Consider the following 25,432-nt stretch of genomic DNA (forward strand, 5'->3'; position numbering starts at 1 on the left):
GGCCAGCACACCCGGCTCTGTTTGCTCAGACGCATCCATCTCCCTGGGGGGCGCCATTTCCCACTTCACCGGGGGAGGGGGAGGGCCGAGGCCGGCAGAGCTGAAAGCACCATCAGGACAGGCCTGAGTCCTCTGCGCGTCCGTCCGGAAGGTTCTCTCCCACCCAAAGCCGGCCCTGGGCCTCGGCAGCTAGGATCCAGGGGTCCCTTCCCCGGGGACGCAGGGCCCCCTCCCCGGGGGTGCACTGGAGAGGACAGACCCCCGGCCCCTCGTCCTGGGGGAGGGGCAGAGGGGGAGGTGGGGGGGGGAGATGCCCCCAAACAGTGGGGCACGTGCTCCGCGGCCGCGGCCCCCCTCCCCGGCCGGCGCCGAGGCACCTGGGAGGCCGGGGGGCCCTCCTGCCCGGGGCAGCCCTGCCGCCGGGACGGGGCCTCCGCCCGCCTCCGCTCACTGGGCAGCGGCTGCAGAGGCCATTAGCGCTGGCCGCCGCGTCCCACGGCTCTGACAGCCGCCGTCACCAAGGCTCCCGCTGTCCGGCCGCCTCGGCCCCGCATAATAACCGCGTATCCCGGCTGATTGCGGCCGCGGACGCAGCCAGGATCCAGGCTTTTACCGGGCGTGCCCTCGGCGCGGCTGCGCCCCTCACCCTCAGGCCTTTGTCTGCCTGGCGCCCGCCCCGCCCCCCGCCCCCAGTCCGGGCCAGACAGTGCCCGGGGCGGTGCCCAGGCAGCCACGGGGGAGTCCCCGGCGTCCGCGCCGGCAGAGACGGCCGAGCGACGTGGGGCGCCGCCGCCTCCTGCTCAGCCCGCCAGCTGGGCGTCCTGGGCAGCGGAATGGGAATGGCGCCTCCGGGTGATGACCAGGGCCCCGGGGCTCGGGGGCCGTGTGGAGCCGGAGGGAGCCGTGATGCCCGTGTCCTCCCATCGTCCGCCTTTCCCCCTTGCGGCCGCACCGTCGGGACCACCAGGGCCTCGGTTCAGAGATGCCGTGATCAAGGTTCAGGGGGGCAGGCAGCCGTCACCGTGTCACATGCGCAGCTCCTGGCTGTGCCCCAGGGGGCGCTGTGGCCGCTGATCGGGGAGTAAGCTAGCCCACCCTCCGGGGCTCTGCCAGAATGGTGAGGGGGACCTGGTGGGGCAGTCCACCGGCAGCGGTCCCACCCGGGGCTATGCCCTCTCGGGAGGCAGGGCTCAGTGGGGTCTGCTTTATTCTTTTTTTCCTTTAACCTCCGGCGAGCACAGCCTTCTGGGTAATGAGATGCAAATTGACAGGAAAGACAGTGAGCCAGCCTGCGGCCGGGGGGGGGCAGCTCTGAGAGGCGGGCTGATTGCCTTCGTGCCATTTACATGGCATTAGCGGTGCCCGCCGCCTCTGGCGCTCGGCGCTTCCCCAGAGGCCACCTGATGGTCGCTTTCAACAAGGGGTGGTGCCCTGTGGTCCAGACCTGGGCCAGGCAGGGCCACGCTGCCCTGACCTGATCCGGGCTCCACGGTGTGGCCCCGCAAGCCGGAGCCTGTGGGGGAGGCCCGTGGACAGGCCGCGGGGTGGGACATGAGTCAGCCCAGGCTCCGGACAGGCCCGGCCCAGGGTCCGGGCCCAGGGTCCGGGCTCCACAGGCCCAGAGCGTAGCCAGCAGATGCTTCCAGCCGAGCCCGAGTTGTAAAGCTGGCAAACGGGTCTCAGGCAGAGCCTGGAGGCCCCCGCACAGGCCCAGGTCTGCCCCTAACGGCACATCGCCTGGGCGATGCAGATCTGGGCTCCCGGACCGGGCAACAGGGCCCCAGCCTCAAGGTTCCCGCGGTCTTCAAGCCCGACCCTGCCTGCTGTGCACTCGGTAAGAGGGCCCTTGCCAAAGCCGGGTTTGCTCAGTGAATAGAGTGTCGGCCTGCGGACTGAAGGGTCCCGGGTTCGATTCCAGTCAAGGGCATGTACCTTGGTTGTGGGCACATCCCCAGTAGGGGGTGTGCAGGAGGCAGCTGATCGATATCTCGCCCTCATCGATGTTTCTTTTTTTTTTTTTTTAATTTATTGATTTTTTACAGAGAGGAAGGGAGAGAGATAGAGAGCCAGAAATGTCAATGAGAGAGAAACACCGACCTGCCGCCTCCTGCACACACCCTACCGGGGGTGTGCCCGCAACCAACGCTCATGCCCCTGACCAGAATCGAACCCGGAACCCCCTAGTCCGCGGACCGACGCTCCACCGCTGAGCCAAACGGTTTCGGCCATTGATGTTTCTAACTGTCTATCCTCCCTGTGAAAAACCCATAAAAATATATTATTAAAAAATAGTGCCCTGTCACTCTCCCTGTCACCCAGGGCTGCCCCTGGAGCGGGGCCCAGAGAGCCTAGCCCCAGGGTCGGCAAACTGCGGCTCGCGAGCCACATGCGGCTCTTTGGCCCCTTGAGTGTGGCTCTTCCACAAAACACCACGGCCTGGGCGAGTCTATTTTGAAGAAGTGGCGTTAGAAGAAGTTTAAGTTTAAAAAATGTGGCTCTCCAAAGAAATTTTAATCCTGCCCTGCTGCTATTTGGCTCTGTGGACTGATGAGCGAGCCTCCTGCTCTGTCCATGGTGCTGAAAGTCTGGGCCCGACCTGCCAGTGCTCCCTGACCCCTGTCACCCAGGGCAACCAGGGAAAGACCCCGCTCCCGTCGCGCCCCCACCCCCGGACAGAAGACAGCGGGGCCGGGGGCCCCTTCCTGCCCTGCACCCCCAGCCGGGCCAGCCCCCCACCGAGCAATCCCAGCGCCCCACTCCCTCTCCCCCCGAGGCTGGGCCTAATCAGAGCTAATCAGAAAATTATGAGCTGCCTGATTACTGATTAGGTTCCTCATGTTAATGGAGTCGAGAAGGGCCCGCTCAGGCAGAGTTTTAGGGGGACGTGTAAAAATAGCATCGCGGGGAGGGGCATGGCGGGGAGGGGCCCGCTGTCCTCGCAGACGGGGCTCGGCGCTGCTTTCTGTGGGGACGCGGCTCCTGGCAGGGGCCTCCCCGCGACAAGTGTGCACCAGGCAGCCCGGGCTCAGGACTGGGCCGGATCGCGGGAGCCAGGCGGGCGTGAAGGACAGCTCACTGCCCCGCGGTGTGGCTCAGGGGCTGAGCGTCCGCCTAGGAGCCTTCCCTGTCAGGGCACAGCCTGGGTGCGGGCTGGATCCCCAGTGGGGGCGTGCAGGAGGCAGCCGGTCCATGATTCGCATCATTGATGCTTCTCTCCCTCTCCCTCTCCCTCTCCCTCTCCCTCTCCCTCTCCCTCTCCCTCTCCCTCTCTGAAGTTTTACATATTTATAAAGAAGGGACCTCGGAGGGCAGGAGGGCAAGGCCAGTTGTGCCCGGAGGCTCTGGTGTTGGTGGTGCATTTGACAGGAAGGCAAAGCCCTGGCATCTCCATCTCCTGCCACGCGCGAGCCCTGGGTCCCGGGCAGCTCCCGGCCGTGCCCATGCCCTCTCCCCACCCCTCGGAGCCCGGCACAATGGGAGCGGGGACAGCAGCTGCCCTCAGGCCGTGGGGCGTGAGGCTCTGAGCTCGTCGGATGGAAGTGGTCAGGGTAGCCACCCTCGGAGCAGGCCCTGTGCCGGGCAGCCCCACGGGCTACGGGCGGTGCAGGGACGGGGCCGAGGGGGTCCCTGACCTCTGACTGGGTGGACCTGCTTGGAGCAGGCGGGGCAGAGGGACAGGCGCCCACTCCGGCCAGGGCAGCAGGAAGGAGAGCTGGCAGGGCCGGGACCCCCGCCGCCTGCCTGGCTGCCCCGATGGTGGGTCCTGTGTGCTCCGGCTCCCTCCTCGCTAAGCTGCACCTTGCTTCATTATTATGCAGATACTTTAATTATGCAGATATGTTTTTAGACAGTTTTAAATATGTATATTATTTACTCATTAGACCCTAACAGCTCTGGAAATTGGAAATCTGTATTTGGTATCTATCAGAGCACAGCAGAGAGCTAACACTGGGCCCGCGGGAAGGGAGGGAGGTGGGCACCCGGGTGCCTACGCCCCCCAGGGCCCGGGCCTGGTGACACCATGTTGGGGGTGGGCTCAGAGCAGCATCTGGGGGCCCTGTGACTGGCCTGCTCTCCTGGGGGACAGCAAGGGAACCACCTGGGGCGGGGGCGGGGTCCTGCGGCCGGGCCCCTCCTGCCAGGCCGGTTCCCCAGGCGTCCGCTGTCCCACACGCCGTCCACCCCCGTTTGCCTCCACTCCGCACCTGGCCGGGGGCCGTGGCGCTCACCGGGGACGGAGGGGCACAGAGGAACCCCCTCGCAGGGTCTTGCTAAGGGTGGGGTGAGGAGGGGAGGAGGAGGAAGAGGCACTGTCTCCCCCCGTCCTCAGGATTAACTGCACTCGCCGTGGGCAGCTCCTGGGATGGGAGCAAGGGGGCTGCCGGGGTCTACCCGCTCGGGGGGTCCAGTGTGCACTCAGACGCTGCGCGCAGGAGGCCACTGGCTCAGGTCAGGCAGGATTCGAACCCAGGCCCGTGCTCCGAGGCCCCAGGGTCCAGGCTCTGACCCACGACCCCTGGGGCTCCTCAGGCCTGCCCGTGGGTGGTCCCAGCCCTCCCTCCGCCCCCCTCCCCCCGGCTCATCCTCGCGCCTGACCGGACGCGGGCAGCCACACTGCCCACCCCAGGCCGTTCAGGTGCCCAGCCCCCCTCCCGCCTGCCCCCCAGGCCTGTGCTTAGCAGTTTGCCCGCGTGCGGCGCCCGGCCCGGCTGATTGATCTGTAACACCGAGAAAATAATAATGGCCTGATGGCTGCGAGGATTAAACGTAATCCTTTCGCTGCGGCTATTGCAACTGTTATTCTCGACTCAGCGGCTGACCCCCGCCTCGGAGCCCGCGGGGCCCTGAGAAGCCAGGGAGGCCGGGTGCCGGCCCTCCCCGTCTCCCCTCCGGGGCCAGGGCGCGGGGGCGCAGCTGGTGTCCTGGGCCTGGAACCGGGAGCGTCCGGAAGGGGCGGCAGCGATGGCTCCCGGCTCCTGCCCTCCTCAGGCTCCGCCCTCCTCCAGGCCGGGGGGGGGGGGGGCCAGCCGTGTCCTAGGTGCTCCGTGAGCAGTCATGTGACTCGGTGTTCACCATGCGTGTCCCCGCGCCACACGGCCACGCCCTCTGCAGAAGGGCACCCAGGCTTGTGCACGGGGGCCTTGCCTGTCCTGGGGTGCACTTTAGGGGGAAGGGGACCCCCGGAGGGAGGGGGGGGGGCCGGAGGAGGGCACATGTGGGCCCCTGGGGTCTCACAGCAGCTCTGTCCGTTTTTCTATCATTGATTCCAGAGAGGAAGGCAGGGGAGAAAGAGAGGCGTTGACGTGAGAGAGACATCCGTCGGCTGCCTCCCGCACATGCCCTGACCGGGGATGGGGTCTGAGGACCTTCGGTGCATAGAACGACTCTAACCACCGAGCCACACCAGCCGGGCGACTCTTTGCCTTTTATAAAAAGGAAAGTTTTGCCTTTTATGTGCAGAGCCCTGGGGGGCTGCTGAGGATGTGGAGGCTGGGGGAGCCACGTGCTCAGATCCACATCTTAAAGGCTCCAGGGACCATGGAGGTAGATGTCAGAGGGCAAGGAGGACGCGGGGCCTGAGGGAGCTCAGAGCCTGGGGCGGGGGGTGGGGGGGCATCCTGTCCACAGGTGGTTTGAGTGATAGCAGGGGCAGAGGCGGGCGGTGGGCAGAGGCGTGTGAGGGCGTTTCGCTCTGGGCTGGGGAGATCTGGCCTCTGACCTCCCTGTGCTCTGTCTGCAGAGACTGGCCGACGCCGCAGAGACCTTCCAGAAAGCCCACCGCTGGCAGGACAACATCAAGGTGAGGACTGCGCCCGCCCCGCCCCGCCCCTGCCTCCCCCTCCCCCCGCAGGCGCCCCTGGAGGACCCGCTGCTGCACTCGGGTCGCAGTTGCCGTGCACCCACGTGGCCACGTGTCCCGCGTGAGACGGACGGCTGGGCGGCGGCCTGTCGCTCGGACCTGGTGCTAAAAGGGGCATCCACCTGCCAGCCGTTAGCGGCCCGGCCAGGGGCAGGGTGGGCGCAGCTGCTCCTGCCCTGAGAGGGGGCGGGCATGAGCTCCGGCTGGTCCCCCCCTGGCGTGGCCTGAGATGCCGCTCCGGGGGGGGGGGTGGCCACAGGCCCGGCGGGCCCAGCCTGGCTGCCCGGTGCCCCAGTGCCCTCCCCAGCCCGCCAGCTCTCCTGTCTGTCTGTCTGTCCAGCCTCGGGAGCGGGAGTCTCCCCTCCACAGCAGAGGGTCAGGTCCTGGTCTTCCCAGCTCCGGGCTGCCCGGCGCTGACCAGGCTGATGGCGGCCCATTGCCGGCTGCCAGGGACCTGGCCGCAGCTGCAGGCCGAGGGAGAGGTGGGCGCTTGAGGCTGCAGAAGGCACACCACCCCCTCCTGGCACCGCGTCCTTCCCAATGACCTTCAGGCGTAGACTCGGGCCCTTTAGGAAAGCCTGTCTGGGCCTGTCCGTGGGCCTGGCTGGGTGCCCTGTGGACAGTGTGGCTGGGAGCCGCTGAGACTCGGTCTTCTCGCCTCTGAAATGGGGAGGATGGCACCCAGCAGTTCTGAGCACAGATGCTTGGCCCACGGGGGCCAAACGGGAACCCACTGCACGATCAGCAGCACACAGTAGGTCTGCACATAGACCTCTGGGAAACGGACAGTGGTGTCCCCTTACCCGCACACACCTCCACTCTCCCGCCCCCAGCCTGGGGACGTGGGTCCTGGAGTCCCCAGGGTCAGAGCTGGGACCCGAGAGGGAGGGGGAGGCGTCCGGCCAGAAAGCCCCGCCTCGTCCCAGGTCACGACCTCCTCGCCCTGGCCGTGACGGGCAGGGGCCTGCCGTCACAGCCGTGGACACTGAGAAGCCAGGGCTCGTTAGCAGGCAGCGCCCCGTGTCCCGCACTCAGCCAGGCGGCAGGTGCGCTGGTGCGTGACGCTCATGGTGGTGACGGCGCCAGCGCCGCCCTGCGCCATCGTTATCCGCCAGCTCCCCCGCCAGCAGGAGGGAGCCGGCCGGGCATGGGCGGGTGAGGGAGGCCACCCCGGGCCTCAGTGCGAGACCAGTCCTGCCCGGGAGTCCCATGGAGGACGCAGTCGGACCCCAGGGCGTCCCCCGGGGAGGCAGCCGGCCTCGGGTTGTCTGATGAGGGAGGCGGTCTGCAGCCAGGCCCGCTCGGGCGCCGGCTGGACGGACAGGTGGCCTCCTGGCCCGCTGTCCGCCCTGCCATCAGGCTGGCTGCCTGCCTGGCCGTGCAGCGACAGACGGCTCTCCCAGAAAGCGGTGCCCGTGGCCACACCGGGCTGGCCGAGAGCCAGCAGGGAGGCCGTGCCCTCCCGGTGACGCCTAGCTGGCCCGGGCCCGCACTGAGGCCTGGCGGGCGGGCAGGCGGGCGGGCGGGCAGGTGGCAGTCAGGCCCGGGCCCCACACTGAGGCCTGGCGGGCGGGCGGGCGGGCAGGTGGCAGGTCTGGCCAGGCCATGGCACCCGCCCTCAGGGCACCGTATGGCTCTTCCCCAGGCCCCCTGTTCACATCTTCATCCCATTCCCCCCGACCGCCCTGCTCGGGCCATCTCGGGCTCAGCTCCAGCTAAGGAGTGTGTCAGCTGTCGGCACAGGGCACGTGGGCCCACAGCCCGCCCTCACGTGTCACTCTGCACAGAATCCACGTGGGGGGAGTTCGGAGGGGGATTCCCTCACCCCTGCCCAGTCTGAGCAAAATGGCCCTTCGGATGCCAGGAAACAGAGGCGGGGGTGGGGGGCAGAGTGGGCCCAGACTTCAAAGACGCCCCCTCACCCCCAGAGGGTTTCTGGCACACCCAGCCCCCCCAGGCTGTGAGGCTGCACACATAATGGGGTCCCCTGGGGGTAGGGGTGGCCCTTCCCTGTGGGGGGCCCAGCTCCCTGCCCCTGAGCAGCCTCAGAGGAGGGGTGTCCTCCTGATTATCAGTGGGAGCCCTGACCCCCAGGTTAGGCCTCCCTGGGGCCACAGGGTTTGGCGGTGAGGTGGGGTGACACCTGGGAGTCCTCCGGGGCCCCCTGGGGTCTGCACTCACTGCCCAGGGTCCCGGAGCTCACACGTGCAGGTCAAGTGCAAGGCCAGCACCCTGTGTGCTGTCGCTGGGGGTGCTGCCTCCTGACCCGCCCAGAGGGGGGCACTAATGTGGGCACGGCCACAGCAGACACAGGCCTTTCCAGGGACACCCCCCAGCGCCACGTCACAGCATCCCCGGCTGCACACGCATGGCCTCCGTGGTGGGAGAGCTGGGGCGGAGTCCGGCCACGAGCGCCAGGCCCTGGGCACCAGAGCCGCACGCAGGCTCCTGAGCCGCACCCGGGTTCGCGTGCTGGTCCTGCGCCACGTCCCCCGGCCCTGATCCTCCGACACGGGGTCCGCCGCTGCGGCCAGGAGGCCAGGCGGAGAGAAGGGCCCTCGGAGCAGCCGGAGGGGACGGCCTGCGAGGGGGCCCGGGGGCCCGAGGCCTGGGAGTGCGGCCCAGCCCCCCTTTCCCTCCCGTCCCCCAGGGGGGCCCCCAGAGCTGGTGGTGCAGCCCCCCAACCCGAAGCCCCCGCCGCGGCCGGTGTTCCTCCGAGGGAAGGAGCAGAGCCGGCGCCCCCGTAGACAACACGTCACATTCCCCTCTCGCCAAGCGTGTGCAGTCCGTGTTCCTCCCTCGGTTTAATGGTTTGTGCTCGGGAGCGATCTTCATCAGCGAAGCTGCTCATTGTGTTTGATGTAACGTCAGCTTTCATTACGCACTGGGGTGGGAGCGGCGGGCGGGCGGCGCCCGGAGCCGGGCTCAGCGCCGGGAGCTGGGGGGGGCGGCAGGGGGGCGGCTGGAGGGGGGGTGTTGGGGGCGGGTGGAGATGTTCGGGAAGCGGGGTTGTACTGGGGTTCGAACCCTCTCTGCCCCGGTGCCCTGGTGTGTATGACCGGGCCCTGGGGCCGCTGGGAGGACCGTGACTCGGGGTGTGCAAAGCGCTGGGCAGAGCCAAGCCTCAGCCTGCAGCCAGCAGGTCCGGGTCCTCCCTGCCTCAGAGGCTGGTCTCCCCCGAGAGGCGGGGGGCGGGGGGTCTGCGCGGTGCCTGTGGGCCCAGCCAGTACCCTGCACCCAGACCATGGGCGGGAGCACCTCACGGCTCTCCCCCCCACAAGCCCTCCAGTGTGGCCGCAGACAGCACCTGCCCTCACCGGGGGCAGGGGAGCCTGAGCTCAGAGAGGGAGCAGTGCAGCCCTGAGTCACACAGCGCTGGGCCCAGCCAGGCCCGGGTCAGAGGCCACCGTGGAGCAAGCGCTGGTGCTGTTTGCTGTGTTACACCCACCCCCTTGGGGTACACTCACTGGGTCACCACCCCCACTCTCAGAGCATCAGAAACAGGCTCCCGGGGGCGGGGGGCCACAGGTCCCACTGTGCAAACCAGGGCCGAGGGGCTCGGGGGAGGGGGCTGAGGGGCGAAGGGGAGGGGGCTGAGGGGCAGGGGAGGGGGTGGAGGGGCTATGGGGAGGGGGCTGAGGGGCAGGGGGAGGGGCGGAGGGGCAGGGGGAGGGGGTGGAGGGGCAGGGGGAGGGGGGAGGGGGAGAGGGCGGAGGGGCGCCGGGGAGGGGGCTGAGGGGCGAAGGGGAGGGGGTGGAGGGGCTATGGGGAGGGGGCTGAGGGGCAGGGGGAGGGGCGGAGGGGCAGGGGGAGGGGCGGAGGGGGAGGGGGAGGGGGCTGAGGGGCAGGGGAGGGGGCTGAGGGGCAGGGGGAGGGGCTGAGGGGCAGGGGGAGGGGGGAGGGGCGGAGGGGCGCCGGGGGGAGGGGGCTGAGGCAGGGGGAGGGGGCTGAGGGGCAGGGGGAGGGGGCGGAGGGACGGAGGGGGAGGGGGGAGGGGGAGGAGGGGCAGGGGCTGAGGGGCAGGGGGAGGGGGCGGAGGGGCAGGGGGAGGGGCTGAGGGGCGAAGGGGAGGGGCTGAGGGGCAGGGGGAGGGGGCTGAGGGGCAGGGGGAGGAGCGGAGGGGCAGGGCGGAGGGGAGGGGGCGGAGGGGCAGGGGAGGGGGCGGAGGGCAGGGGAGGGGCTGAGGGGCGAAGGGGAGGGGCTGAGGAGCAGGGGACACTGGCCTCTCCCGGGTGCTGGCCCTGCTGCCCACCAGGGGAGGGGAGGGCGCCCTCCTGCTCGGTGGCACTTGGTGGCACCAGGCTCACCTGGCGGCCTCTCCAGCCGCGCTCGGCCCTGATTAAGGATCATTAGACGTGAAATTAGCCCGTGTGTGTCAGGGCCTCCCGGGCGGCCGGTGATTACGGCTGCAGATGGCCGAGGAGCCGGCTGCGGGCCCCGGGCCCCGGGCTCCGGGCGGGGCGGGCGGGCGCTGGGGCGGGCGCTCCCTCCCTCGCCTGTTGTGTAAACTCCCTGCGTCTCACAACAAATCACAGATAATTAATAAGCACACGCCGTAATGAGCAGCTTTCTAATCGGAGAAATTGGGGGACGCGGTGGAGTCATTCTCCTCCAGCCGCACTCAGCCGGGCCCGTCTGTCTCCCTCCTGCGCCCGCGCCCGCGCCCGGTCTGCCAGCCTGGCGGCGGGTCTGCCCCCGGGGCAGATCTGAGGACCGCGCCCGTCGCCTGGGAGGGGCATTGCCAGCCTGAGTCCCCCTGCCTCCCTGGATGGCAGCTCTGGGTGCAGGACTCGGGGGTCCCGGCTGCACCTCAGGAGGCCTTGGGCCGTGGTTGCTGAGGCCTCCCCCCCCCCCCAGGAGGAAGATATCGTGTACTACGACGCCAAGGCGGACGCGGAGCTGGTAAGCGCCCCTCTGGGCCAGGGGCCTCTGCTGGGAAATGTGGGCGGGACTCAGTGCCCTGGGATTCTGAGCTGGAGCCTGCAGGGGAGCGGAGGCCCAGACCCCCACCCCACATCTTCCACGGCAAACCCGAGGCCAGACCCTCCGGGGCTGTGTCTGTGGCCCTCGGGGCACAGCTCTGCTGCCGTGTGGCGGGCGGGCCGGGTGCTGGGGGGTGGGGATCAGCTCAGGCGCCAGAACTGAGGGGAGGGCTTCCTGGAGGAGGCGGGTGGGGCCGAGAAGCAGGAGGCAGGTGCACTGAGGTCAGCAGGGAGGGGAGCGGCAGCTCGGTGGGCGGGCACCCCAGCCTGGCCCGGAGCAGGTGAGCAGCTTGGCCCCGAGCTCAGTGGGACCCCCAGCTGCGGAGGCAGTCCGCTCCCGTGCCTGCTCTTCACATTACGGGCACCTTTGGGTGGGAGGGGCCTGCAAAGGAGACAGGAGTGCGAATAGGGGGGCCTGGCCGGTGTGGCTCAGTGGCTAGAGCGTCAGCCTGCAGCCTGAAGGGGCCCGCGTTCGATTCCGGTCAGGGGCACGAACCTCGTACCTCAGTTGCAGGCTTGATCCCTGGTCCCAGTCGGGGCGTGTGGGGGAGGCAGCCACTCAGTGGCAGCCACTCTCACATCCACGTTTCTCTCTCCGACTCTCCCCTCCCTTCCACTCTCTCTCAAAGTCAACGGGGAGAATCCTCACGTGAGGATTTAAAAAAAAACACGCGTTGAGGGCAGAGCACGTGGGATAGACAGTGTCTGGTCGGCTGTCCAGGCCGGGTCCGGCTGCCTGCCTGCCTGCCTGCCTGCCTTTCGGAGCAGGTGTCACAGCCGCTCGGTGCCTGGGGTCCCCCGGGGCTGGCCCGTGCAGGAGACCCTGAGTCCCGGCTTCTCTCCCAGGCCTCGTGGCCGGAGGGTGTCCTTCGGGGAGCAGGAGGTGCCCCGTGACTCCCAGGGGTGAGCGGCAGGAAGGGGTCCTGGTGCCAGGCTGGCAGGGGGAGCCTTCAGGACAGGCAGGCGGGGGGGCGGGGGCGGGGGGCTGGGGAGGGGTGGCTGGAGCAGATGTGCTTTCCCCGTGGCTGAGCTTCGTGGCGGCGCCCGGAGAAGCTGCTAAAATTAAAGCTGGAATCTGAAATTCAAATGAAGAGCGAACCTCTAATTAGACCCCAAGTCTCGCTGCGCAGCCCCCGGCAGCGGGCTGGTTTCAGCAATCGGTGCGTTAACCCAGGCCCGGACACGCCGCTGCCCACCGCACAGCCACGGGCCAGGGGGCACCGCGGCGCCCGGCCAGGGCGGCCCGCTCCCTGCCAACCCTGCACGCCCTGCCTCCAGCCCCGGCCTCCGGGACCCAGCCCCTGGCTCTCACCGCTGAGTCCCGCCCAGCCCTCTGCACGCTCGCGGGGGCACGGGATGTGGCCTGAGGAGGGAGACCCCCGGGCGGGGCGGGCGGGGCTGCGGCTGGGGGCCCGGGAGCCGGCTGAGCGTGGCCCTGCTATGAATTCCACATCACACATCTGCCTCCTCTCCAGCTCGGGTTGTTTTGTGTGTGAGTGTGTGTGTGTGTGTGCGTGTGTGTGGTGTGTTTTCATCTTTGCCAGAGGTACAGTTAGAGATCTTTCTAGACCATTTACTTTTAAATTACCAGCCGGGAGTGGGGGTGGGGGGAGGGAAAGTTCGCCAGCTGATAGCTTATCAGCGCGGAATCCAAATGCCACGTTAGTGGGGGAGTTGGCGATTACATTTCCCGGCGCCTTCATCTGCCGCTGACATTTCGGGGCCCCTCCTCCCGCAGACCGGGAGTGCTCCCGCCTGCCTCCGAGGCGGCTGCGCCCGCTTTCCCAGCGCCCGGGCCTGCGGAGGGTCCTGGGGGTGCAGAGCGGGGGCGGGGCAGCACCTAGCCCGACCCCTAAAGAGACGAAAAGGGTTCGCTGCAGGCCCTGCAGGTGGGCACGGGTCCGTCCCCCCCCCCCCCCCCCCCGTCCCCAGACAAGACACCTGGCGACACCCAGAGGCCGGAGCCGAGGTGCAGTGAGGCCCAGCCCGCCGTCCTGCCACCCGCAGGCAGAGGAGCAGCCGGCCCAGCCCAGCCGGCCCGGGCCTGGGTGCTGGGGGGCCTGGGGGGCCGTGGGGAGCGTGTGGCCGGCTCAGCCCCTCCCCCAGCTTCCTCCCCGGCACACAGCCCCCAGCGCTGCCCTGCCTGCTCGCCCTTTCCTGCCTCCCCCTCTCTCGCTCCCGCCATCCTCCCTTCCCCCTCGCACACCTGCGCCCGCGCCTGCCCACCCCCCTCGGCGGCGCGTCAACACGGAGGCTCAGGCCCGCTCCTGCCAGCAGCGCGGTGGGCGGGCGCACAGCGCATGCCCAGCCTGCCGGCCAGGGACATGGTAATTGGCACCTGTCAGCGGCTGCGGCTCATTTTAGAAAGTCATTGGGCCCTGCCGTCCGCTGCCTGCGGCTGGGTCTCCGTGCCAGCCTCTGCCCCAGCCCTCCCCCGGGCTCCCCACAGCTCAGACCTAGTCACCCCCTGCAGGGGTGCCCCCAGACGGCGCCAGGCCCTCTCCCTGTGCCAGAGGAGCCTGTGTCCGTGGGCGGGGCGGTGGGGTGCAGAGCTCGGGAGGGCACCCAGGCTGCCCCGCGTGCAGGAGGCGCGTCCGAGGGACGAGACCTGCTGCCTTGCTCCTCACTGGCTTCCTAGTCCACCTCCTGAGCTGGGGGGGGTGGTGGTTCTCAGGGATGTGGAGAAGGGTCCGTCTGGTTTTGGTTTTGGAATCTGGGGGCTTTGTGGGTGGGGTGAGCAGGGCAGGTGAGTCACAGGCCGCCCGAGCGAGGGGACCACACCCCGTGTCTCTCTGTCTGTCTCTGCCATCCTCTGACTCTGAGCTGTCCCCGCCCCCTGGGCCCTGGCCCGCCCCTGACTCTGCCCCTCTGACCCCTCCCCATGGCCCGCCCTGACTCTGCCCCTCTGACCCCTCCCCATGGCCCGCCCCTGCCTCAGCCCCTCTGACCCCTCCCCATGGCCCGCCCTGACTCTGCCCCTCTGACCCCTCCCCATGGCCCGCCCTGACTCTGCCCCTCTGACCCCTCCCCATGGCCCGCCCTGCCTCAGCCCCTCTGACCCCTCCCCATGGCCCGCCCCTGCCTCAGCCCCTCTGACCCCTCCCCATGGCCCGCCCCTGCCTCAGCCCCTCTGACCCCTCCCCATGGCCCGCCCTGACTCTGCCCCTCTGACCCCTCCCCATGGCCCGCCCTGCCTCAGCCCCTCTGACCCCTCCCCATGGCCCGCCCTGACTCTGCCGGGGGCCGGGGGTTCCCTCCTGCAGGACGACCCTGAGGTGGAGGACCTGGAGAGGGGGTCCAAGGTCAGCACCCTGAAGCTGGACTTCGTGGAGGATGCCAACTTCAAGAACAAGGTCAACTACTCGTACACGGCGGTGCAGATCCCCACGGACATCTACAAAGGCTGTGAGTGAGGAGGGCGGGCCCCGCACGCGCGCGCACACACACACACACACACACACAGGCTCTGAGTGAGGAGGGCGGGCTGTGAGTGAGGAGGGCGGGCCCTGCGCGCACACACACGCACAGGCTGTGAGTGAGGAGGGCGGGCCCCGTGTGTGTGCACACACACACACACACACACGCTGTGATGAGGAGGGCGGGCCCCGCACGCACACACACGCACACACACACAGGCTGTGAGTGAGGAGGGCGGGCCCCGTGTGTGTGTGTGTGTGTGTGTGTGTGTGTCACACACACACACACACACGCTGTGATGAGGAGGGCGGGCCCCGCACACACACACGCACACACACACACACACACACACACAGGGCCCACTGCCTGCCCGACCCGGGCCGGCCAGGCCGCCGCCACCAGCCCTCCCTGCAGGCCACGGGCTCGCCTCTCAAGACTCACCAGCACGCAGGCAGCGAGCGGGCCGGGCACAGCCTCGCCGAGGCTGCAGAGCACACGCCCCGTGCAGACATGCGTGCCCAGGACGGCCACTCCCGCTGGGCCCCCTCCCTCCTCGCTCCCGGGCCCCATGAGGAGCGAGGGCGGGGCTGCTCCCCGGACGCACTCGGGGACACGGGGGCGGGGCAGCTCCCCGGACGCACTGGGGGACACGGGGGCGGGGCAGCTCCCCACAGGCAGGAACCCCGGGCGGACACGCCCTCGGCCTGGGGGAGGGAGAGGGGGCTGGGCAGAGGGGGCCGAGTTCCCGGCTCCAGGGAGGAAGCCAGGCGGCTGCAGCTGGAAGGACGTCAGTCAGACGTCGGGAGGGACTTACTGGAGGTCTTGGGAGCTGAGGGAGGGCCGAGAGGGGAGCACTGGATGGGGAGCTCCAGCGGCAGGCCTCAGGGCTCTGGGGTTAAATCTGGGGTGGCCTACAGGGCCCCTCCGAGCCCAGGGTGCCCCCGGGCAGAGGGCCTGGGCACAGAGCTGGTCTCCAGAATGCAGGGAGCCCTCAGGGGCCATGGGCCCCGGGCAGCCGGAGGCGGGGTGAAGCCCCCCCCCCCCTGCAGGCCCCTGCCTGGGCCAGTGGAGGGGCGCCTTCGCAGGCAGCACCCTAATTAAAACAGGAGCACGCCGCCCGCCCAGTCACCCCTCGCTACCCACACAAATTACATTTTATATGTTTTTTATTTACTGTGTCACTTTTAATTAAATCTGTAATCGCCCGCCTGAGGGGGTATGGGCCCTGTTTCCCAGCTCAGCGTGGTCTGGGGGCTGCGGGTGGGTGCGGGTGGGGCCCAGGAGCAGGCTGGGGGTGGGGCTGGAGCGTTTGCACACGTGTCCGACGGTGACTCTGTGTGTGTGTGTGTGTGTGTGTGTGTGAGATCTCGGACACCTACAGGCCCGCCGGGCGGGGGTCTTCCCCTGCCCCTGTCCGGAGCCGGGACCACCCTCTGCGGGCAGCTCAGTGAGCTCCCGGGACCATCTGCTCTAAGCCTCTCCCTGTGCAGATGGGGAAACTGAGGCCCCGGCAGGGGAGCGGGGGGTGGGGGAGGACTTGCCCTGGGGACGCTCCAGGACAGAGGGGACTGTGGGAAGAGCCTGACTTTGTTGTTCTCCTTAAAGAGAAAATAGAAATTGTTCAACTCACTAAGTTTCTAAATTGGGAACAAGCCCATGACGGCGCGATAGGCACAGCCGACACCGAGATGTGTTTGTTTTCCCGTTACGGGCAGTTACGGGAGCTGCGGCCGGCGGCGGGGGTGAGCGCGGGGGCGGGGGGAGCTGCGACCAGGCAGCGCAGAGGCGCCTCCGGGGAGCGGGCGGAGGGAGGGCCCCGGAGGTGGGGGGGCCGGCTGCGGGCAGAGCGGGGCACCTGTGTCTTTAACCCCCAGCCCCGCACCTGCTCGCCGGGGTCCGAGTCCGGGCTGTGCTGGGAGCTGCCTTGTGGCAGGTCTCTCACAGGGGCTGTGGGGGGCTCCCCCGGGGGGCACCCCACTCCGCTGGGTGTTTTAGCCCCACAGGCAGAGACGGGCGCACTGCCCCCCGAGGCCGTGGGCCACACTCTGGCACATGAGGGCTTCCTGAGGGGGGCAGGGGCACTGCTCTGGCCCCCGCCCCTTCCCTGGCGGAGGCGTCAGCAGGCTCTGCGCGCGTACATGGGGTGGGGGCACCCGGGGTGGGGGGAGGGGGGAGGTGACACCCTGCGGCTGTGAGGACAGGACCCACTGGTGTCAGCCTGTAGGTGCCGAGTGGGTGCTGGATGGCATGTGAGTCCCTGAGCCCACGGCCGCCGTCCGGTGCTGGGCAGGTCGATTGGGGGACAAGGGGATCCCACCCACGGCTGGAAGGACAGCTTAGGTGCAGGTCTGCCCGGTGGGAGTACGGGCCCTGGGCGCGTGCGTGTGTGTGTGTGCGTGCACGTGTGTGCATGTCTGTGTGTGTCTGTGTGAGCGTGCCTCTGTGTGCACGGGTGTGCGTGTCTGTGTGAGTGTGTGCGTGTGTCTGTGTGTGCATGCGTGTGTGTCTGTGTGTGCACAGGTGTGCGTGCCTGTGTGAGTGTGTGCGTGTGTCTGTGTGTGCGTGCGTGCGTGTGCATGCGTGTGTGTGTGTGTGCACAGGTGTGCGTGTCTGTGTGTGTGTGTGTCTGTGTGTCTCTGTGTGCACGTGTGTGTCTGTGTGTGCACGGGTGTGCGTGTCTGTGTGCGTGTCCGTGTCTGTGTGCGTGCACGTGTGTGTGTGTCTGTGTGTGCACGTGTGTGTCTGTGTGTGCACGGGTGTGCGTGCCTGTCTCGCGGGAGCGGGAGCCTGGCGCAGACCCTGCCTCCGCGAGCCGCCCGCCCGCTCTGGGCCGTTGATTAATCATGGAGCTGAGTGGCTTCCAGCTTATCAGGCACCTTAATAGCTGAATAATTCCAGCCCCATCATCGCGCCCTTAATTGCTTTCTTGTGGCTGCAGCCCCGAGTGCATGCTGAGTGGGTGAGCTCCCGGGGGACCCGACGCGGCACGTTCCGCACGCCGGCTGGGGTCCGACCACGGCTCCCCGCCCCGGGCCCCCCCCAGCTCCCCGCCCCGGGCCCCCCCCCAGCTCCCCGCCCCGGGCCCCCCCCAGCTCCCCGCCCCGGGCCCCCCCCACGGGCCACAGGCCTCAGCTGCCCCTGCGTCTGTGCCGGAGAAGGGCAGGCTGAGCTGGCTCGGAGGGGAGGGCCAGGATTGCCCCGAGGGGCTGGCACAGCCCCGCGGGGGGGGCCTGGGGCAGAGCGGGTGAGGCCTCCTCGGGGTCGTCAGTGAGGGTCCCATCAGCCCCCGCTCCCCGCAGCCACCGTCATCCTCAACGAGCTCAACTGGACGGAGGCCCTGGAGAGCGTGTTCGCCGAGAACCGCCGGCGCGACCCCACGCTGCTGTGGCAGGTCTTCGGCAGCGCCACCGGGGTCACCCGCTACTACCCCGGTGGGTGCCAGCTCCCGCCGCCCGCTGCTGGGCACCGCCCCCTGCCGTCCACTGGGCACCGCCCACTGGGCACCGCCCACTCCTCCCCGCCCACTGGGCACCGCCCACTCTGCCCCGCCCACTCCTCCCCGCCCACTGGGCACCGCCCACTCCTCCCCGCCCACTGGGCACCGCCCACTCCTCCCCGCCCACTGGGCACCGCCCACTCCACCCCGTCCACTGGGCACCGTCCACTCTGTCCCGCCCACTGGGCACCGCCCACTGGCACCGCCCACTGGGCACCGCCCACTCCTCCCCACCCACTGGGCACCGTCCACTCTGTCCCGCCCACTGGGCACCGCTCACTGGGCACCGCCCACTGGGCACCGCTCACTCCTCCCCGCCCACTGGGCACCGCTCACTGGGCACCGCTCACTGGGCACCGCCCACTCCTCCCCGCCCACTGGGCACGGTCCACTCTGTCCCGCCCACTCCTCCCCGCCCACTGGGCACCGCTCACTGGGCACCGCCCACTGGGCACCACCCACTCCTCCCCGCCCACTGGGCACCGCCCACTCCTCCCCGCCCACTGGGCACCGCCCACTCCTCCCCGCCCATTGGGCACCGCCCACTCCTCCCCGCCCACTGGGCACCGCCCACTCCTCCCCGTCCCCTCCGCACCGCCCCTCCTGGGCGTGTGGGTGGGACGGTCGCCCCACAGCTGCTGTCTGCCCGGCCGGCCCTTCCCTGCCAGACCCACTCTCCCTCCCCCACAGCCACCCCATGGCGGGCCCCCAAGAAGATCGACCTGTACGACGTCCGAAGGAGACCCTGGTGAGCGGGCAGGGGCTGGGCAGGGGCACCCTCGGCTCCCGCCGCCCGCCCCCTCCCCGCTATCCCGGCTGCGAGCGGGGCGCAGCCAGCTCTGTCCAGTTTTCATTTCACACCTCGCTGCCGCTGGAAAATGGATCCCATCACACGCAGCCTCCCGCCCCGCCCCGCCCCTGCCTGCACTCCCCCTGGGCTCTGAGGGATGGGACAGCCGGCCCCCGGGGGACGTGTCCTCTGTGGTGACCAGCCCGCCCAGCGGAGCCCTCCCCTCGCTCTGCCTCTCCCACAAGCGCCTGACCTTCCCGCTCCCGCCCCTGCTCAGTCCCGTGCGCAGCCAGGCTCTGCCTTGGGGCGCCGTCTGGGCTGGGAACACGGGGCCGCCCCCCGAGACCAGGGACCTGCCTCCAGCCCCTCCCCAGGTGCCCTGCTCCCCTCCTCGGGGTCACTCCCTGCGGGGGGCCCGGACGGTTTGGGTAAAGGCAGTGTCTCCGCACCCACAGCCCCAGGCCCCGGGGGGCTGCCCGGGGGGACAGCGGGGGCGGGGGCGGGCGCGGGGGCCTCACCGGAGCCTCTCCTGGGCAGGTACATCCAGGGGGCCTCGTCCCCCAAGGACATGGTCATCATCGTGGACGTGTGAGTGAGCGTGCTGGCCGGGGGGGGGGGGCAGAGCGGGGGCTGGGCCCTGGGGCATGGGGGGGGCAGGGGGGGCAGGAGGACGCCTGAGGGCCCCCCCCCTGCCCCCAGGAGCGGCAGCGTCAGCGGCCTGACCCTGAAGCTCATGAAGACGTCCGTGTGCGAGATGCTGGACACGCTGTCGGACGATGACTACGTGAACGTGGCCTCGGTGGGTGCCGGCGGGGGGGAGGGGGGGACGGCGGGGGAGGGGGGGCGGCGGGGGAGGGGGGGGCGGCGGGGGGCTGCCGGGTTCCCCATCTCACCCCCCCCCCCCCGCCTGGTGCGCCTCACCCCCCGCCGCCCCCACAGTTCAACGAGAAGGCGCAGCCGGTGTCCTGCTTCACGCACCTGGTGCAGGCCAACGTGCGCAACAAGAAGGTGTTCAAGGAGGCGGTGCAGGGCATGGTGGCCAAGGGCACGACCGGCTACAAGGCCGGCTTCGAGTACGCCTTCGACCAGCTGCAGAACGTGAGCCTGAGCCGGGCGGCGTTGGCGGGCGGGGACACGGGGGATCAAGACGGGCGGCCTCGTTAGCACCGTCTGCCGCGGAGCAGGCGGCGGGCAGGCCTGCGGGGGCGGGACCGCCCAGGAGGCCGAGGCCGCCTGACCCCCGCCCCGCCCCCAGTCCAACATCAGCCGCGCCAACTGCAACAAGATGATCATGATGTTCACGGACGGCGGCGAGGACCGCGTGCAGGACGTCTTCGAGAAGTACAACTGGCCCAACCGCACGGTGCGAACACGGGGACACCGGGCCTGCCGCCAGCCCCTCCCCGGGTGCCCTGCTCCCCTCCTCAGGGTCACTCCCTGCGGGGGGCCCGGACCGTTTTGTAAAATCGGGGGCGGCGGGCGGGGGCGGGGGGGCACCGGGAGGGGGAGGGCGGGGGGCACCGGGGGGCGGGGGGCGGGGGGGCACCGGGAGGCGGGGGGCGGGGGGGCACCGGGAGGGTGGGGGCGGGGGGGCACCGGGAGGGGGATGGCGGGGGGGCACCGGGAGGGCGAGGGGCGGGGGCGGGGGCGGGGGGGCACACCGGGAGGGCGGGGGGCGGGGGGGGGGGGAGGCACCGGGAGGGCGGGGGGCGGGGGGCGGGGGGGCACCGGGAGGGTGAGGGGCGGGGGGGGGAACACCGGGAGGGGAGGGCGGGGGGGCACCGGGAGGGCGGGGGGCGGGGGCGGGGGCGGGGGGGCACCGGGAGGGCGGGGGGCGGGGGGCACCGGGGGGGCGGGGGGCGAGGGGGCACCCAGAGGGCCGGCCCGGCGGCCGAGGCAGTGACCCGGGTCGCACACAGGTGCGCGTGTTCACCTTCTCCGTGGGGCAGCACAACTACGACGTCACGCCGCTGCAGTGGATGGCCTGCGCCAACAAAGGTACCCCCGGGCGCCCTGCCACCCGGGGCCTGCCCGCCCTGCCTGCCGCCTGGCCGGCCGGGGGTCCAGCCACTCGCTCACCCGCTGTCTGTGCGTCTTCCCACGCCTGTGACCGCCCACCCGCCTCTCCCTCTGGCTCACGTGTCCGTCTGACTGAGCGTCCGCTGCCCTCTTGTCCCCCGGCCTGTCTGCTCCCGCGTCTGCTTGCTGGTCCATCTGTCCCTCTGTGCATTTGGGCCTGTCCCCTGGGTGGACACTGGGTGTCACTGCCAGCCTAGAATGAGGGACGTCAGGCCTCGGCCCCCCTGTCACCCCTGCTCTGACTCCCCTTTCTTACACCCTCCCCCCGCCCCTCACCCTCCCACCCCTCCCGCACTCACAGCCCCGCCCCTGGGTCCGTCCTGCTGGCAGGGCGAGGGCAGGGAGCACTGACCGGACGTGATTCAGGGGAAGTGACCCCCAAAAGAGAGGAGGCTGCAGGCACCCCCAGGGCACAGGCCCCCGGCGGTGGGTCCTGAGTGCCGCCCTCCCTCGCAGGTTACTATTTTGAGATCCCGTCCATCGGTGCCATCCGCATCAACACCCAGGTGAGCCCGTGGGGCCCTCCGCCCAGCCCCTGCTGCCAGGGGACCGCCCTGTGAGGAGCTGCTGTGGGGCGAGCGCGCCCCCTGGTGGCCGGATGCTGCGCGGGAGGCGGAGCAGGGAAGGGACGGGAGGGGCCCGTGACCCGGCCACCATCCCTCCCCAGGAGTACCTGGACGTGCTGGGCAGGCCCATGGTGCTGGCCGGCAAGGAGGCCAAGCAGGTGCAGTGGACCAACGTGTACGAGGACGCACTGGTGAGGCTCCGGCGGGGCGCCCTCGCCCGCGTGCCCACAGGGGCCTGCCCGGAGGCCCCTCGGGGAGGCCAAACAGGAGCAACGGCCGCTGTTCCCCTGCTCTGGACACGGGGGCCTGGCCGGCCACAGCCGCCATCCTCTCTCCCTGCAGGGGCTGGGGCTGGTGGTGACCGGGACCCTCCCCGTGTTCAACCTGACGCAGGACGGCCCCGGGGAGAAGGTGACGGGGGACGGGGGGACGGGGAGGACGGGGGGATGGGGTGCCCGGGGGGACAGGGTGCCCGGAGAGAAGAAGGTGAGGGTGCCCGGGGGGACGGGGTGCCTGGGGGGACGGGGAGGATGGGGGGGACGGGGGGACGGGGAGGACGGGGTGCCTGGGGGGACGGGGTGTTGGGGGGACGGGGTGCCCAGAGAGAAGAAGGTGAGGGTGCCCGGGGGACGGGGTGCCCAGAGAGAAGAAGGTGAGGGTGCCCGGGGGGACGGGGTGCCTGGGGGGACGGGGTGCCTGGGGGGACGGGGAGGACGGGGGGATGGGGTGCCCGGGGGGACAGGGTGCCCGGAGAGAAGAAGGTGAGGGTGCCCGGGGGGACGGGGAGGATGGGGGGACGGGGAGTCGGGGAGGACGGGGTGCCCAGGAGGATGGGGTCGGGGGGAACGGGGTGTTGGGGGGCCGGGGGGCCCGGGGAGACGGGGTGCCCGGGGAGGGCTGGGCTGGCACGGAGGAGGGGTGGGCAGCCTGCCCATTGGCCCGCTTGTGAGAGCCGCTTGAAGCCTCGGGCGCGGGGCAGGGGCTCCCCCTGGGACGGAGCCGTGACAGCCCCGCCTCCGCCCCAGAACCAGCTGATCCTGGGCGTGATGGGCATCGACGTGGCGCTGAATGACATCAAGAGGCTGACCCCCAACTATACGGTGAGTGTCGGCCCGCACACCCGCCCGCTCTGCCTCCCGGGGGGCACGCCGGGCCCACAGGGGAGGCTGCTGGCCATGGAACACCCCGGGGGGACCTCTGAGTCCAGGCAGTCAGGGCAGGCTCCCGGAGGAGGGGCCTGGGGCCAGGAGCGGGGCCGGCACACTTGCTGTGAAGGGCCAGACGGTGACGGACAGCTCGTTGGAACCCGGGGTGGGGGGGAGGAGTCCAGGCTGCCCGGTGAATGGGGGCCCACAGAGCTGGTCTGCAGCCGGCCGGGCTGGGCCTGAGGAGCAGGCTTGGGGCCCGGGGCACGTGGGGGCCCAGCCCCGGCAGGCAGACGGCACCCTCGGGGGCGTGGGAGGCAGGACCAGGGAAAGCTCTGTGGCCTGGGGAACCCCCGCCCAGCCCTCCGGGCCCTGAGCCCCCCCTTACCCCCCAGCTCGGAGCCAACGGCTATGTGTTCGCCATCGACCTGAACGGCTATGTGTTGCTGCACCCCAACCTCAGGCCCCAGGTAAGCCCTGCGCGCGGCCTGGGGGGCGGCCCCGAGCGGGCGCGGGGCGCTGACCTCCGGCCTGCCCCTCCCAGACCACCAACTTCCGGGAGCCTGTGACTCTGGACTTCCTGGACGCGGAGCTGGAGGACGAGAACAAGGAGGAGGTGAGGACGAGGGCACGGGGTGCGGCCCGGGCGGAGGGGCAGGGCCCGCCCGCCCTCACGGCTCTGCCCCTGCAGATCCGCCGTAGCATGATCGACGGCAGCCGGGGCCACAGGCAGATCCGGACGCTGGTCAAGTCCCTGGACGAGGTGAGCGGTGGCGGAGGGGGCAGCGGCGGGCGGGCACGGCCCCCCTCACCCCCCAGCAGCCCGCCCGCCCACCCGCCCGCCGGCCCGGGCCCTGACCCGCCTCTCCTCCCAGCGCTACATCGACGAGGTGATGCGCAACTACACCTGGGTGCCCATTCGGAGCACCAACTACAGGTGAGCGGGGCCGGCGGGAAGGGCGGGGAGGGGGGAGCCCCCGGCCCACCGGCCCCGGGCCCTCCCTGCACCCCGTGACGCTCAGTCCCCAAGGGCCTCCTGCCGGCCTTCCAGGAGCGGCACCCTCTCCGGGAACACAGGACACAGCAGGGACACACCGGCAGCACCCTCCCCCCCCCCCGATGGTGCCCTGGTGTCTGCCCCGGTGTCTCCCTCAGCACACTCCCGGGCCTGCTCTCAGCCCGGCCCGGTCCCTGGGGGCAGGCGGGCAGGTCCCCGTCTCACTCTCAGCCCAGGGCGGCCTGAGCCGCCCCGTGTCAGTGCCGGCCCTGCTCCCGGCCGCTCTCCGTGGCCTGAGTCGGGGGGCTGCGGACCCTCCTCCCCCAGCAGTGCCCGGCCCGGCTCCCTGGCAGTGCCCAGCCCGGCGAGCTCGCTGCTGGCAGGGGGAGGAGGCGGGCAGCGGGTATGCTGGGGAGGCCACTGGGCGCGAAGGGTGTGGTGGAATCCACTTGGGGGCCAAAGGTCTGAGGCCTCGAGGAGAAGGTGGGAGTGGAGAGCGACCGGCGGGGAGGAGGCCACCGCCTGGGCCTCCGCCAGCTCCATGCCGTGGGGGGGGGGGGGGGCGCGGAGGTGCCCGACGCGCCTCAGTGACCCCGCCCCTCGGCCCCGCAGCCTGGGGCTTGTGCTCCCTCCCTACAGCACCTTCTACCTCCAGGCCAACCTCAGCGACCAGATCCTGCAGGTCAAGTGTAAGTGGCCAGCCCCTGCCTGTGCCCTGCACCCCGCTCCGCCCCGCACCCGCACCCAGCACCCTGGCACCCTGGCCGGCCTCGGGCAGCGTAGCCAGCTGCCTGCAGCCAGGCGGCCCCTCCTGCCCCGTCTGCCTGCCCCAGGCGCCCGAGGGCTGGGCGCCGCCCGAGAGTCTGTTGGAATCTGCATGCTTGCCTTTTCTCAGATTCGGTTCCAGACCATTCTCTCATGGCTTCCGTTGAGGTTCTGTTTTTGGTTTCTCCTACTCCGTGTCTTCCCTCCTTGGCCTGCTCTCCAATGCCCCCCCTCCCCCCGCACACCCCTGGGGTGCATTCCTGGAGGACATGCTCCTCCACCCCCTTCTTCTCCCTGCAGCTCTCACCCCCGGGCGCCACCCCGGGCCTCCCCCCTCGCCCCTCTGCTGTCCCCCAACTCACCCTCCCTCACTTCCCCCTCATCTTTCTCCCTCCCTCTCACCCTCTTTCCTTCCTCCCCTCTTTCCTTTCCTTTCTCCCTTACCCCCACCTTCCTGCTCTATCTCCCTCTCTCCCCTCCCTTCCTGCTCCCTCCCTCCCCCTCCCACTCTGCCTGTGGCTCCCCCTTGCATGTCCCGCCCGCCTGGGCCTCCCGGAGCCTGTGGCCCCGCCTGCCCACGCCGAGTCACGGGGGGAGGCTGGGCTCCGGCCCCCTCGGGCGCTCCCCGCCTGCCTGGCCCCCTGGGCTCATCTCCTTTGAGTTTTTCTCGCTCTCTCTTTCTCTCTCATGTCGTTTTTTTGCAAGAAGTTTCCTTTCGGTATGATGATAAGACACAATATTTTCATTCAAACAGCCATTGAATAAAATATTGTTTGTGCCCCTCCCCTTCCCCTCCCCCTTTTCGTTTGTTTTTGTGTTTGTGTTGTTTTGTTTTCCTCGCTTTCTCTCTTGGTGGACTGTCCCAGTGCCAATCAGCAAACTGAAGGGCAAGTATATTCAGAACCAGTGCACCCCCCCTCCCTCCACCCCTCCCGCCCTCACGCCCCTGCTTGCCCCCCTCCCTGCCCAGGACCGGCCACACCCCCGCTCTCCAGGGACCCCTCCCTCCCAGCATCCCCTTGGCTCCTCCAGTTCTCGCCTTTCCTCGGATCCCTCCTAGAGCCAGCGGGGCCCCAGCTGCAGGGCGGCTCTCCAGCGTGTTCTGAGAGCTCCGGCCCCCTCCTCCCCTCCTGGCTCCCTCTGGGCAGGCCCTGCCCCTCTTCTCTGTCCCTCAAGGCAACTCAACAGTGGGGACAGGGCAGGAGGCCTCTGCACCCCCACCCCCACCCAGCAGCGCAGGCCGGAGACGCAGGGGGCAGACCCGGGCTCGGAGGGACGGTGAGGCTCGTGGGAAAGGGCCAGCGGCAGAGCTTCCTCCTCTGGTGGCTCTTCCTC

At 70.1% G+C, this 25,432-nt stretch overlaps 1 protein-coding gene across 9 annotated transcripts in view; it reads left to right on the forward strand.

The window, feature by feature from the left end:
- CACNA2D2 (calcium voltage-gated channel auxiliary subunit alpha2delta 2) overlaps positions 1 to 25,432 on the forward strand; it is a 94,399-nt gene that overhangs the window by 61,382 nt on the left and 7,585 nt on the right. For 4 of the 9 annotated variants that reach the window (XM_045579549.1, XM_045579550.1, XM_036432195.2 and 1 more), the window contains exons 4-24: positions 5,741 to 5,800; positions 10,718 to 10,762; positions 14,106 to 14,247; positions 17,559 to 17,690; positions 18,446 to 18,503; positions 19,083 to 19,133; positions 19,245 to 19,344; positions 19,485 to 19,643; positions 19,801 to 19,908; positions 20,465 to 20,543; positions 21,081 to 21,130; positions 21,292 to 21,381; positions 21,533 to 21,601; positions 21,674 to 21,676; positions 22,216 to 22,290; positions 22,731 to 22,805; positions 22,880 to 22,951; positions 23,027 to 23,098; positions 23,211 to 23,272; positions 23,945 to 24,021; positions 24,964 to 24,984. In XM_045579549.1, coding sequence (XP_045435505.1) covers positions 5,741 to 5,800; positions 10,718 to 10,762; positions 14,106 to 14,247; positions 17,559 to 17,690; positions 18,446 to 18,503; positions 19,083 to 19,133; positions 19,245 to 19,344; positions 19,485 to 19,643; positions 19,801 to 19,908; positions 20,465 to 20,543; positions 21,081 to 21,130; positions 21,292 to 21,381; positions 21,533 to 21,601; positions 21,674 to 21,676; positions 22,216 to 22,290; positions 22,731 to 22,805; positions 22,880 to 22,951; positions 23,027 to 23,098; positions 23,211 to 23,272; positions 23,945 to 24,021; positions 24,964 to 24,984 — 1,600 coding nt within the window. The remainder of the gene's footprint in view (positions 1 to 5,740; positions 5,801 to 10,717; positions 10,763 to 14,105; positions 14,248 to 17,558; positions 17,691 to 18,445; positions 18,504 to 19,082; positions 19,134 to 19,244; positions 19,345 to 19,484; positions 19,644 to 19,800; positions 19,909 to 20,464; positions 20,544 to 21,080; positions 21,131 to 21,291; positions 21,382 to 21,532; positions 21,602 to 21,673; positions 21,677 to 22,215; positions 22,291 to 22,730; positions 22,806 to 22,879; positions 22,952 to 23,026; positions 23,099 to 23,210; positions 23,273 to 23,944; positions 24,022 to 24,963; positions 24,985 to 25,432) is intronic. The other 5 variants (XM_045579552.1, XM_045579553.1, XM_036432197.2 and 2 more) reach the window with 2 other exon arrangements.

This window comes from Pipistrellus kuhlii, unplaced genomic scaffold (assembly GCF_014108245.1).
Source record: "Pipistrellus kuhlii isolate mPipKuh1 unplaced genomic scaffold, mPipKuh1.p scaffold_m20_p_11, whole genome shotgun sequence".
Taxonomy (NCBI): domain Eukaryota; kingdom Metazoa; phylum Chordata; class Mammalia; order Chiroptera; family Vespertilionidae; genus Pipistrellus; species Pipistrellus kuhlii.